Raw genomic sequence first — 14,085 nt, 5'->3', positions numbered from 1 at the left:
TCACAGATACATCAAAAGACTGTTAGTTCATGTTGTACCTTAACAATCTCCTCGCCACTGACATGTCTCAGTCTTCCTAGAATATCCATCACACGATCTGGGTAAGCTTTCCATTTCAGCAGGGCAAGCAAATCCACTGCAGAACAGTGAGAGAAAGAGCTAGAATCCCTGCGCAGAGGGCAGAATGGCAACCCCAGACCCACCAGAGATGCATTACATGTTACACTTCTGCTCTTGTTGCAGTTCACACTTCTTGGAAAAAAAATATAAATAAGGGAAAACAAGAAGGAAAATGTGGAGTAAGTCCAGTACTACTAACAAAGAAATGAATGGAGGAATGAAGAAGTACTTTAAAAAGAGGCAAGGCTGCAATTTTTCCCTATGTGACTTTACACTGCACTGTGGACAATCCACTTTTGTCTTCCCATGCTTCAGGGACGTTGCCATAACAAATTTTTATTTACTTAGTAACACTGTAAAAGTCGAACAAACCGAACTTTGGATTCTGTAGTAAGTGCTAACATTGAATTTTTTGTTCTTCAATCATTTAATGAAAATTAACTTTGCTTTAACATATGACCCTTCTCTTGCACTTACAGTAACGTCTGTAATTTCTCTGCCATCTCTCAAAATCCTTATTTCCTCAAAAAAACAGTTTCTGCTCATTTCAATAGCGTTAGTAAAAAAAAAGCATACATATAATGAGATTATAACAAAGGAATGTTTTAGTAAAATGAACAGAGCACAAACACACCCATCTTATCTCTCTTTTTCATAATCCCTGTTGCCTTGGGCAATTTTGAAGGATCAGCTACTTACCATTCTGGGTCAGTTTGGTAGAAGAAAGCTGTGTGGAGACTGAAAAGGTCTCTTTGGTGCTGCGCTGGAAGATGAGGCTGGAAGGAATGTTGGGGCAGCCATTGTAGTCCTCTTTGCAGCAGGGCAGCCCCAGGTACAGAGCGTGATTGTTAAACGTGCTGTTCTCATCACACTGCAGGTACAGGACAAGAAATGGAATTGTACCTGGTCTATCTCATTTCACGTACTCACACCCTGACAGCAATTGCCTAGCAGCACTTTTACTGATCTTTTGGGTGCACAAAAACACTTCTAAGAAAAAGCTGTGCTTACCACCTACGGGGCCTGAGCATACATAAAACAGACCCAGCTCTAGAAGGTGTGGTCTCCTAACCACTGACTCTTTAGAACTTATCATGATCTTCCAACTGTACAACTTAGTCTGAAAATCACACTGAAGAAATAAACCAAGGTAAATCAGCAGGAAGAAAAAAACCCAACCACGCCCCCCCGCCCCCGCCACCCCCTTGCTACAGGGCTGCCGAGCTGTAGCATTGTAATATGATGCATTTGAAGTACAGCGTAATTCCATAATACAAAGGCACAGAGTAATGCCATAGGCTGGTAAAACTGCTGAATGCTCACTAGTATGTTTGAATTCAAAACGATAGGATTATCAGAAGATAAATCATCATTATCTGAAGGGAAAAGGGAAGCTGTACCTAGAATAGAAGGCCGTATCCATACCTAGTCATGTGATTTTGATTTTATAAAATTTTGAAACGGCTATTAATCTGTTCCTCACATAACTTCTAATGAGAGGGGAAAAAAGGTAACGTATTGCCCATTACTTATTTAAACTGAAGTAGGTGAAAAGTCTGCAGAGAAGAATTGGTACCTTATAAACATAAAGCTCATGGATATCATCCGACAAGGTAGTGCCATCATCTCTCATCAACGGAGTGAATGCAAAACCAAAGAGCTTCTTTTCTCCCTTGTCTTTTGCTGTAGTAAGAGATAGAAATAAGGAATCATATTTGTACATATTCTGTCCGTCCACATATACCACAAGGTTATTCACAAACTTCTCTGCACGCGTAACAAAAAGCATGCAGGTTACATCAACAACATATAATGTACTACGTCTAATTCTATGCAAATGATCGACAAGCCTCAAAACAAACACAAACATGCCAAACATAGTAAAATATAAAATATACATGCTGTAAAGAAAACACTCTACAGGAAAACACAGCAAAAGAACAGCAGGGGAGAACATCTGCAAAACGTTTGGCCCTGCACTGATTGTTCACAATGTTTTTAATGTGCTGTTTAATAAAGGTAGCAACCAGCTAATTAGCAGTGCACCTTCACTGTACTTTAGGTTGGCACCCCTTTCCTGCTTTCCACCCAGCAACAGCCTCATCCAAACATAAACTGACAACGGGAAGACCTCAGCTTTTTTAGATTTCTCTTGGTTATATTTTGCACTCACTGGAGCAATGTCTGAACTCAAACCGGAGGTGAGACCCACGGAACCTGTCTATAGGGATGGGCAACTTGATGATTTCCCCCCATCGAGGGCTGTTATTGTGGTAAAGGACAAAAGAGTGGTATGCACTCCTGCTTGGCTCTCCTGAGCCCAGGCTGATGCAGTCCTGGAACAAAAGAAAACAATTTAAGATTAAAAGACATCACATCACTACGGATGAGTCATTTTATTACACTGTGATAACCTTTATATCATTCATAGCTTTCTGTAGACATAAAGGAAGAGTCAGAAGCAGAAACTCAGACACAATGAAATCTGAAATTTTTGAAGAGATCTTTAAACTGTGTTTTGGGTCAAAGGATGAGCTAGGAGACCTATGATACCGGATGAATTCCAGAACCTGAAGTTATTATTTAAGCTAAGTTTTCTGTCAAGCATAGAACAGATACAATAAACACATAAGTCCAAATATATAAAGATGAGTCCAAAAAAAAAAACCAAACCAGAAACAAAGGACCTAACGGGACTTTTAGACTTATCTGATAATATCATTTAATCAGATTTCTGCTTCAGTATCTCAGTTCAGAAGTGATACCTGAGCTTTTCAAGCTCTTAAAAATGTTGGTCTTTTGAAATTACAGCCATCCAGCCTCACCGGGTATCCCAGAAAATTCTGATCGAGTTACTTCATTAGTGGTAAGCAAAGAATTTTTGTTGAATAGTCATCACCTATAAATATAATGGGTTCTAAATTTCTGCTTTTAGATATAAAAAGCTCAGAGATCTTGATCAATCTATGTATTCTCAAAATACAGATGAAGAAAAACATGCATTGATATTATTTAGGAAATACGGAAATCCTGAGTCAGAATATAGGTGAAGGAAGTTAGAAGAAATACTGAAGTCCTGAAATAAGGACAGTAAAAGGTCCTTTGTAATGAAGACATGGAGCAGGAAGAACATTTTTTTATATAAGCACTAACCCACGTTCTACACCTAGCACTTACAAAGTGATCCAGAAGATATGACTTCTTATAAAACCACATAGAAAAAAGACAGCTTAGAGATTCTTCACTTTTAGCATCTCTAAGGATAATGAATCCAGGAAGAAAACAGAAGCTAAGCAGACCCAGAATGACACATGCAATATAAATTCGGACGTACAAACACCACACGGGGAATTGTATCATGACAAGAAGAACTACCGGTCATTTCCCCAAGGCATCTCTAAATTCTATCCCAAGAAAATACCGACAATGTTGATTTGACTTTTTCATCTGTAATCAAGGGACTAGCAAGTCAAGTATATCCCATTAACCAGACCCAGTTAGTTTGGCCTGTAGTAATATTCTTCTGGCTTTGAGAAAGTTAAGAATTTGTGAAGGAGCCCAAAAAGAAAGAAAAGTTCCCTGGAATTTTGGGATTCAATGCAAGAACAGCCTCTCTGGGCAGAGATTCATTGCAAAGGCTCTAATCCAAACTGAGTGACTAGCATATACTCACAAAACTCAGTCCTCTCAAGTAAGTCTTAGTAGCCAATCTACCACAATCCCGGCATAAAGGTGGTTTTTTTTTTTTTTAATACAGCAACAAGAATTAGTTGTTGCAGATATGAACAGGTTGGAGTGAGAGTGGTGGTGGCAGTACTAAAAACCAGAATGCCTGCAATATCTGTTATATTTTGTAATAAGAGGAACTTGTTGGGTTTCAACACAGCAATTCCGAAACCTCATTCTGCATTAGGTTCTTAAGGGAAAGTAAAATAGTATTTGTATTTCTTCTATAAGGTACAGTAAAAATGTAAATTTTAATGTGAGCTTTTTTCTGTTGCCTCAAAAAATTACCTGCCTTGGCAGACAAATGGTCGGTCTTTGAATGCTGTTTCATGCTATAAACTTAAATAAATGAATAGGTGAAGAGTCTTTCCTTCTGGTTGTTAACTTAGTTTCTATGCATTTGTACCACAATCTACAGTCTCAGGAGGGAGGATTGTTTAATCTTTAATTCTGAATTGTGATCTGCAAAATATAAACATGAAACTAGTCTCTGTACACCTAGTTACCATGAGACCCAAATATGTGGGTGCATTAGAGGGCAGAGGCAGGTAAGGGAAGCTAAACTAGAAAAAGTATCAGGTAATAATTTTATTGTTTAGGGTATGCCTTGCAATTAAGAAGATATTCCTGCCACCGGAACAGAAAGAAGAATAAGTGAGAAATGTGTCCAGGTTTTTTATTTTTCAGACTATATTGAAGGATACTAACAATTGAGTGAGACCATTTTGAAAAGGAAATACTCATTTTCATTTTGAACAGCACTGTATTCTGGGAATAATTTCACTGCTTTCAACAGGACTATTTCTGGACCAAGATATACTCAACAGCAATAAGGATTTGAGACAGACAGAATATTCTCATTAACGCTGCGTATGGTTCTGCTAAAGTCTTCACAAAGGCATAATTCCGATTTGGATTGTGCTGCCGGTCAGGAAAAGTTTAGAGATTTTATTCTAATATCAGATGAAAATTCTGTGGCAATTTCCCCACTGTACTGTGTAACTCAGCACCCATCCCTCATTTGGCAGTCTCTGCTTTGGAAAGGCCGTAGGTCAGGAACAGTAAAGGATATTTCAACCAAGAACAGTAGTGCTTTGGGGTCAACGGTTGAACTTTCAGTGTTCTGCCCATACTATTGTAAGCTTGGAGGTTTTTTATTAGCTTCTCTACTGTATCACCTACTGAAAGTTATTGAATTAGCATCATAATTAGACAAATGAAATAGAAGAAAGAAAATAGCTACACTTGACTGTGAAAGCAACCTCAGGTCACGCAAGTGATCATTCAGGGGACAGGGAACCTAAACAAAGCAATTCCCTTCATCGGGACTGCACCAAGCCCCACCCAACACACACCTTATTCTAGACTCCTCTTGTTGCAGTCTTCAGTATTTTCTTTTAGATTATGCTGAATGACTGAAATGAAAGTCCTGATCTAGCAGTCTCTTCGCAGCTGCTTCATCTAGGAATGAAATCATACTCTGTCTTTGGGTGAAACCACCTCCCTCCTAACAGAAAATGGCAGCTCATCACACACTGCTCTAGGTGTCCATACCGACGGTTACATAAACCAGATGGTTGCAGTGAAAACTAAGCCATCTAGGGTTTAAAACTAAATTCTTAATATAAAAGGTAAACCAGTATCCATTTAGCGGCATACTAAAATAACCCAGACTAACAGACCCGTGTTAAGTTTTAGACAAATGGATACCTCGACTTCCCAAACCCCATTGCACAGGTGGGATGGTTCGAACTGATGGAGCTCTCTGTTCTCAGGACTTTTCACCTGAAGCACGGGAAGATTTTGAGCACAAACTTTGCCTGTATTTTACAACCAAAATCTGCATTCTGAAAGTTGAGACAAACTGGAAATCTACAGTTTAAGGAGCTGATTCCTTATAATTTTCAGGGCATTTCTATAGACTTAGAGCAGCCATATACACTTAACAGGGTCAATTGTCTTCTACAAGGACAAGGACATTACCATTGAATGGTAAGATAACCCACTAAGTTAGAAGTAATTCCAGATGGCTGTCTCATTTGCTTTAACTTTGGTAGATGAATTTGCAGAGTTTTTACGTCATGTAGAAACTATAGCAGCGACGAAAAAAGAGTAGACGTAATTAGTTTGCAAACTCGATTCGAAGTAGCTGCTCCTTTCTCTTACGTGCATGTGATTATTCCTTCAAATTGTCATTTAGCACTTTTGAACTACACCTCTATTTTCAGTTCAACTGATACTCAGTTTTATAGGTTATTTTTCTAGTTCTATTCTGCAGTTAAGAGGGAACACAAATGTACCTAAGCAGTGAGGAGGAGTTCAAATTAAAGGGAAGGAGAGTTCAACTTCTATTGCCCTTGATGGCCCTTTTACTTATTTTTCAGTAGATATGCTAGCTTATACCTTTGAGTATTTCCTACGCAGAAAAATTCTACGGTCCGCATGTTTGAAATACAGTGCATCTTAGGCATCATTAGACATCACGAACCAAAAATCTCCCTACCGTAAACAAAGTATCTTTGTTGTTTTGACTGCAACTATACAGAGGAGCAATAACATTAAAAAAGGTATAAAGATTGTCTTTTAAATATGTGGTTTAAATTTAAAAACCACAAAAGATCCTTTATATGAAAAGTCTCTCCTTTATGACAAATGTTCACCTGAATTGTTTTCTAATCAGACTGACTACCTTTTACTAGTCTGTCTTTCTTTGTACCATGTCTGTTCTGCTATCCCACGTAAAGCCCTGAAGCACTGTTGCAGTAGTAATAACAGGCAAGGATAAGAAGAAGATAATACCTGTGAATGACCATTCCAACCAAACCCAGAGAAGTAGTTAAGACTGATAATGTCTAGAAATTCCATGGCTTTCATACTTAATCATTAGCCACAGTTACAGTGTAACTAGCAACCATTATGTACATTGGCATTTGAAGATGCTGATACTGCAGTTTGGAGGGTAAAGACCTGCACTGGTCTTCGGCAGACTGCTGTGAAATAAAGTGATGATTAAAAATACGTCACTCCATTTGAAAGGTATGCCTAATGCAATTAAACAGAAAAGGATTGTGATCTTCCTGCAACAGCTACGAGCACAAACCAGCTCCTTACAAGAGATATGCTTTACTTTTAATGAAATCACAAGCAATTGTAGTAATAAAGGAAAAGTTCTTTCAATTAAAAAAAACAGGCTGTGGCGATAAGTTTGGTACACAAGCACTTTGGTGTTTAGACTCTTCTACAATAATGGCTACAAGGGCCATTTTATTGCAGCGGAGGTAAAAAAAAAAAGGTAGGGGGAAGTTATGATTAATACATTTTAATGCAGCCATTTCTCCATTTCTGATAGATGTTTATGTCGAAATACTTTCCCCGTTCACTTCTCTATCCTCACACCCTCCCACCCCACACAAAGCTGACTTATCTACCTTCTTCTCTTCAATAATACTAAAAGCAAGAACGGAGGAAGAAAGAAAAACATTAAACATCACCGTCCACAGCTGGAATGAAGCCATCCCAGGGTGAAAGCCAAGATCTTGGAAATACGGCTACTCAAATTTATTTTCCAAAACTACATTCAGTACCATGACTCCAATAACTCAGATTTAAGAGTCTCTCCTGTAATCACATTTTGTCATGTTGTATGACACACATTATTTAATTTTAATTATTTGTCATATACTCTTCAGTTCCTTCTGACTACAGTTACTCTAAATTGTCTTCTTACTACAGCCACTGACATCACATTTTGCAATTACATAAGCTTTTCAGTTTATGAATATTTTCTCCAAGTCCCCTATTCCCATATAGGGGAAGTGCTCCAAATTCTTTCAAATTGGTAACTGACCACTTCCTTCATCATAATATATAGTTTAAAAACTTAGCGGGAGGGGGGGCGGGGCGGGAAGTAAGATCTGGTTTTAGCTTAGCACTTCCCTTGCATCAGAGACAACAAAACAAGAGAACACGTCCAGGGAGCAAGCAGATGGCACCTGAAGCTCAGAGGAAATAAGCACTTACCTTCAAGATTTCTCCATCCGCATAGAGCACATACATGGTCACTTCAATGTTCTTCTGCACACTTTTCCCACCTCTTTCAAAGTCTCCCTTTTCTAACGTCAGGTATAAGTCGTTGCGGATATCACCTACAGTAAAAGAGTGGAGTCACATGCTTAAATTCAACGTGGAAGACTCAGTGCCTGTGCGCAACATATTTTGATTCTGCAAACCGTTTTCTGTGTTCTGCAAGACTACAGCTGATGCCCAAACCATTCCAAGCAGCAAGTTAATTGTTAATAAAGATGAACATTTTAATATCAGTGCATAAAATCAGACCACTGTTAGTAATGCCTTTATTAAGTGTGAACTCAGAATCAATACTTGCTTTTATTGTGTGTAAGCAGGGAAGGGAAAAAAATCTTCTACTACTTTGTCTAGTTAGCTGATTTGGAAGTATCAGGCTAAGCCTGACAAACATCATTAACATCAGACTTCCCATTTCCAATATATTTTAAGAAAAATAAGTATTTTTGTGATGATCAGCAGAAAATTATGTTCAGTTAGCTCTTCAAGTATTTTCTATATTTTCATAATTTCCTTTTATCATAACAACAAAATAAAAGCAGCCATTTTGGAAACCTGGTTGTAATTCAATTCAGATGGATTAAGAAGGAATTATATATATATATATATTTTTTTTTTTGCTAGATTTTTGGCTAGCCTTTGGTATCCATATGCATGAATGTAAGAAAGCGGGCAGTATGGATACTTGCCAATTTCTCACTACCTCATTTTCAAGAGCTTTCAAGCAAATGACTATATTCAGAAATACAAATGCTAGCATCTATCTCAGCATCTTGTTATCCTGAATTTGACAGATTCTAGCTCACTTTTTTTTTTTTTTAAAGAATCTGATTTGGGAAACTCTGCTTTCAAAATTAATGCAGCCAATTCTAAAGCATGCACCAAAAGGACAGCAGGTAGCACCTATTTTCCTGCAAGATTTAGTTACTGTCACCATTTCGCGATGGCTCACTTACCACTTTTTTTATTTACTTGCCATAAAGGCAAACATACTAAGGGCAATATATAAAAATACAAAAAATTGAAACAATAAAAAGTTAAACCCTTTCAAGGCAAGTATTTTGTTAAGCAGCCTCAAGAGACTAAATAATGAAGTAATGGAATGGTTATCCAGCAAAGCAGAGACTCCTTGAATGTCTGATTTCTTCCACCCCAGTACGTGGAGAAGCTGATGCAGTTAAATCTGTTTATTAATCACAAGCACAATGAAATAGGCAGCATTTGCTTTCAGGCAGTGAGGGATATTCTTTTGTGTCTGTCAAAGCAGCACTTCAAATTCTTCTCAAAGTCTATAACCCCATAGAATTTGTTCCTTAATCTACTGTAGGGACAAATAATAGAAGCTTTCAGTCCTGTCTTTACTTTCATCTTTATTTCTGGACATAAGTACAACTTTTTAAGCATGGAAAATACAGCTCTCTAGCTGACATTCAGTGCTTTCCGCTAGGAACTCTTTTTGAATGGAAATCTGTATGCAAAATGTCCTCCTTTTTCCATCAGCCTCACTCTCACTGTGGATTCACACAGAGCTGACTGCTTGAAACACCTCACAGTTAGAGGTCTGAAAATGCTACGGTTCATTAACGGGAAAAAGATGACAGCAAGAGGCTCGTGAAAGACCTCAAATATTTGATCTGTTTTTTCTCATCAAAGAATAGTCATCAAATGCAATACTCCACGGTCCACAACAACAGAGAAAATTATCTTCCTGTTCAAAATCAAGCTAAGCTACCTATATGTTGACTATAGGAATATCAAGGAAATGCAAAACGCATCGCAAAAGATAGTTTAAGTAGGGACTTTTGTTTTGAAAACCCTCCTGCTTAACAGACTCCATCCTTTTTTCTTAGCAGTTTGCACAATGAGGAAAAAAGTTTCAATTTGTATGCTATAACTCTTAATAGAAATTAATTGTACTCACTATAATTAGCACTTTGGAGCTTTCTATTTTTGACCTCTTTTCTGGAAGAGAGTCTGGCTACGCAAAGCCCAATGTCAGATAGCAAATCATTTTCCAGCTAAATTAAAGGCAGCATTTGGTTATATATAGCATCTTATCTTCCTTTAAGCTTAACAGGAGGGATATTACTTCACTAATTAAAAAAAATGCCTTTGGGGTGGGGGGTAGAGGAATCTAAAAAACAGTGGATTTGCATCAAAACGAAGGGAAAAGAAGGGAAAAAGTATTTTAGTGAAGTATAATGGTGCACCTTGTAAAAATATTGTCTGTTGAATCTTAAAAAAAAAAGGAGAGGTCATTACATATAGTAAAAATAGGAAAGTAAATGTATCTAGCAAAGACAAAAAGCATTTAACTATCAGGTATGGAGCCCATTAGTTTCTTGAAAATCTGGAGTTTAAACTACAAACACTTCCGTGTATTTCAGTGAAAATAACCTTACTACAAAGAAGCATCTCCTTTTCCCAACATATTGGTTAACCACATCTCTTGCTGAGTCCTTGCAAGCCATTTTTTTCTCCAGCTGCTACTGTTTCTGAGGGGTTTGAGCTCAGATGCACTAATGGGCTGCACAGAAACTAGAGCAAATGCTTCAACACAGAGCAGTTTATTAAAAATTTTATTTTGCGTATGCAAATTGCAAGGCTAGAGAAAACATTCTGCACAACACCACGCAAGTGCACGAACAGATAGCGCAGTGCAGCTTGCATGGGACTAAACAGAAAGTGTGATCAGTACGATCAAGAAGCGATCCTTGTCAGCTCTAACAGAATGACAGCTACATATCAAGTCAAAAATCTCGGCAGATAGAGCTTTTCCCATATTTAATTCCATTGTAAAAAGAAAAAGATAAATAAAGAACTTGGCTAGCAAACCAGACAACTCATGCCCTCTGCGCGGCAAACTACTGTACAAACAGTACTGGCTCTGAAGTGACATTAACTCTTGCATTTTGAGAGAAAAACAGCGTGCTACATCAGCTTCTACCACTTAGGCCTCACATCTTCACAAATAGAGCAGTGCAGATTATGAAACTGGGTTAGCTGTGGCCTCCTATCGTCAGTACCGGAATAAAAAAGTGCTAGAAGGCTAGTGGGCCAAAGTATTTATAGACTAAAACCTGCGGATGGTATTTTAAGCTGAGGTCTCTTTGTGTTAGGTGGCTGTCAAGGATGAACTGAAAACCTAATGAGAGTTTTCAGAATGGTATTTGTTTTAAAGCCTATCTCTCTACAATTGTTTTCAATTTAAAACCAAATGTAAACTGCTTCTTAGCATAAAATACATGCAGTTCTAACATATGCCGTTATTAAGTCTTTATGAACTGTCTTGAAATACAGTATTTTTCACAATATTAAAAAAAATATATTTTCTGATGTGTTACAGTAGCATTTCCTTTACCCTCCCTTCACCTTTATGGGGGTTTTGTTTTGGTTGTTTGTTTTAACCTATTTACAAAGCCTTATGTCAAATGTACAATTGTTTAAACTATAAATCATAAATTATAGCTTGGGGGGGTTCACTCTTACTGAAATGAAATCCTTTCTCGTATCACCTGTAACTATATTAACGGTAACGGGGAAAAAAAAGGAGTGGTGGAGAAGGCTACTGACTTCAGTGAAGTTACAGCAATTTAAACCACTAAGGGTTTGACTCTGTAAGAGACTCAGTCCCGCAAGCAAGTAAAATCTTTGAGACAAACTACAAAATGTAGAATACTTACATTCAAGGATAGTGTTATAACGTGCTTTGGCTATATTTGTTCTAGCTCTTCACAATGGTAACTGCTCTTCTTTCTGGCCAAGAGTACCACGTTAAGCCAGACATTCCCCTGGTGGACAGCTCTTCTCTGCAGTAGCTTTGGCGGCCGCTGCACAAGAGCAGGGTGCCAGTAATTGGATTCTGATCTCAAGAGGCTTACTACACCCTTACTTTAAGTTACTACAGCCTTACTTTAAGTTACTACAGCCTTACTTTAAGTTACTACAGCCTTACTTCAAGTTCTAACGTTCTCCAAATGAAAAACATGCAACTACTTCTGAAGCGCAGTAATTTCAACACAGAAGAGGTTAACAGAACGAGGCCCACAATCAGCTTTGTGATCATCACGTTATTTTTTCAAAACAAACGGACTAGAGGAAGTAACTGACAAAGCGCACTGTATGGGACGCGTCTCAAACGCTCTCTGGCCTTCCTTCTGGCTGACCATTATGGGCTTGTTCTCAATCATGTCTCAAAAGATTAAGAGCGACAGGCCTCACACTGCATGATTTTCCCTTGCTTTAACAGTGAAGTCACCTCTGACACCGGTGTAAAAACCAGCTGTGTTGCCCGCTGTATTACTACTTGCCTGTTAAAATTAAGCCGCCTGGTATGGTCAGACAGTCTCTGGAAATCACATTAGATCCATTTCAGCAGTTTATTTCTCTGCCCCCTCACCAGTCAGTCACTAATTTTTTGAAGGCCTATATTCTTGAAATAGTTATAGTATGCAACTATTAACGTTATTGCAAGTGGTATTACAGCAGCAAGGGGATATTTGCCATACTGCCTGTATGGCAAATTAAATTAACTTTTTTTTTTCCCTATAAAGAGAACTTTATGCAAGTTTAACTCTGCATGTTCCTCTAGCTTTCGGTGAACAGAACACTCGATTGTTTCAAGGAAAAGGAACAAACAGTATTTACTAGATTATTTGCTATCCATTGTTCGCCTTCTATGTCTAGAAAAGAATTCATACAATGCTCTTTTTAAATTCAATTATTTCCCTGAAACAGTTTCCTTTCAGTAGTGGTGAGTTGATTTTTAATATATTTTTTTCTGATCTCCCCCAGCTGAGTATTTTAACTTTCCATTTCTGCAAGTTTATTAATGACAAAAATATTTTTTATTCTCCTTGTAAACGCTTTTTGGAGATAATTAGTACATAGCTATGTCTTTTAGTCTCGTTGACCCTCTTGCCACGAACATTCTGAGAACAGCTGATGGATTTTGCCATGTCTGTTCCTTAATGTATTTTTGCCATGACTTTGTGCTCACTGACAGAACAGATGCCGAGATGTTTCTCACCTTTGCTACCGATTCATCTGCCATAGCTACTAAATTTGTCTGAAAGACTGTGGTATGAAGAGAGACTGATAAGACACAGTCTACGCCTCTCTGTTACCAAAGTTTCCCTGTGATGTCATGATTTGCTTTCTTTACCAATCCCCAACATTCCATGAAAGATATGAAAATGGGAAGAAGCAAGCAATAAGCAGACATTACACAGAAAAGCAGAAACTTACACCCAACTATCTTCATCTCTGCATCAGAAAGAAAGGGGAGAGAATAAAGGGAAAGGAAAGGGAGAGAAGCCAGGAAATTAAGACAAGGAGAGAGAAAAAAAGAGAAAGAAACATCACTCACAAGTAGAAGATGAAGCATGCACTTTTCATCAGAGGATCAAAGTAAAAGACAGAATACTTATCAGCACATGGGGAAGGGAAGGGATGTCCTTTGGGGAACTGACAAACGCCATGCCTATGCAATAGATTTCTGATCAGCAAGTTCTGTATACAAATAAAGTTGCAATCCAAAAGGCAAGCAGCACATGCCTCATTGCTTTTATCTCTGGGGAAAGGTAAAATTGTCAGGATCAGATGGACGGTCTTAAACCCAGTAGCAATTTAGAAAAGAAAAAAACCACAAATGAACAAAAACCCACCACACCTCTTCATGAGGCTGGTTTGACTGAATCCCTTCTGATTCGGGCAAAAAACATGATTAAAGTCTTTATGATGCTCTTCTCAGGTCACAACACAGTAGGAAACAAAGAACACGTTATCTTTAGAAATGAAGACCAGGCATGGTTATTTTGTAGGATATTAATCTTGTTCTGCATAACCGTGCAAGATATAAGCACATAAAGACCGGTTCCACTGTATTTCTTAACGATGACCAGCTACCACTCATGTTTCTCATATCTGAGTGAGGGAAAAGATGGCTTGATACAGGAACTAATGCTACTGTTTAGAAAACAAAATGGGATAAGAAAACTGTGTGGTAAGACACAGCTACAGAATTTTAATGGTTAAGATGTCTACATGTGAAGGGATTTCCTATTAAAAAAGGAAGTGAAAATGTTAAAACCTACGACCAAGAAGATTCATCTGAAATGCCAGAGCTATTTCCTTTTTTAAAAATAGATTTCTTGG

General features: G+C 37.9%; 1 protein-coding gene across 1 annotated transcript in view; it reads right to left on the bottom strand.

Annotated features, from left to right (window-relative positions):
- Window positions 1-14,085, bottom strand: part of DOCK3 (dedicator of cytokinesis 3) — a 199,621-nt gene that overhangs the window by 68,064 nt on the left and 117,472 nt on the right. Inside the window, exons 15-19 of the mRNA XM_009321865.1 lie at window positions 7,867-7,991; window positions 2,294-2,456; window positions 1,697-1,803; window positions 820-991; window positions 39-136 (exon numbers count right to left, since the gene is read on the bottom strand). Of these exons, the coding sequence (XP_009320140.1) occupies window positions 39-136; window positions 820-991; window positions 1,697-1,803; window positions 2,294-2,456; window positions 7,867-7,991 (665 nt within the window). The remainder of the gene's footprint in view (window positions 1-38; window positions 137-819; window positions 992-1,696; window positions 1,804-2,293; window positions 2,457-7,866; window positions 7,992-14,085) is intronic.

This window comes from Pygoscelis adeliae, unplaced genomic scaffold (assembly GCF_000699105.1).
Source record: "Pygoscelis adeliae isolate BGI_AS28 unplaced genomic scaffold, ASM69910v1 Scaffold94, whole genome shotgun sequence".
In the NCBI taxonomy this organism is placed as follows: Eukaryota; Metazoa; Chordata; class Aves; order Sphenisciformes; family Spheniscidae; genus Pygoscelis; species Pygoscelis adeliae.
This window is presented reverse-complemented; position numbering and strand designations above follow the sequence as displayed.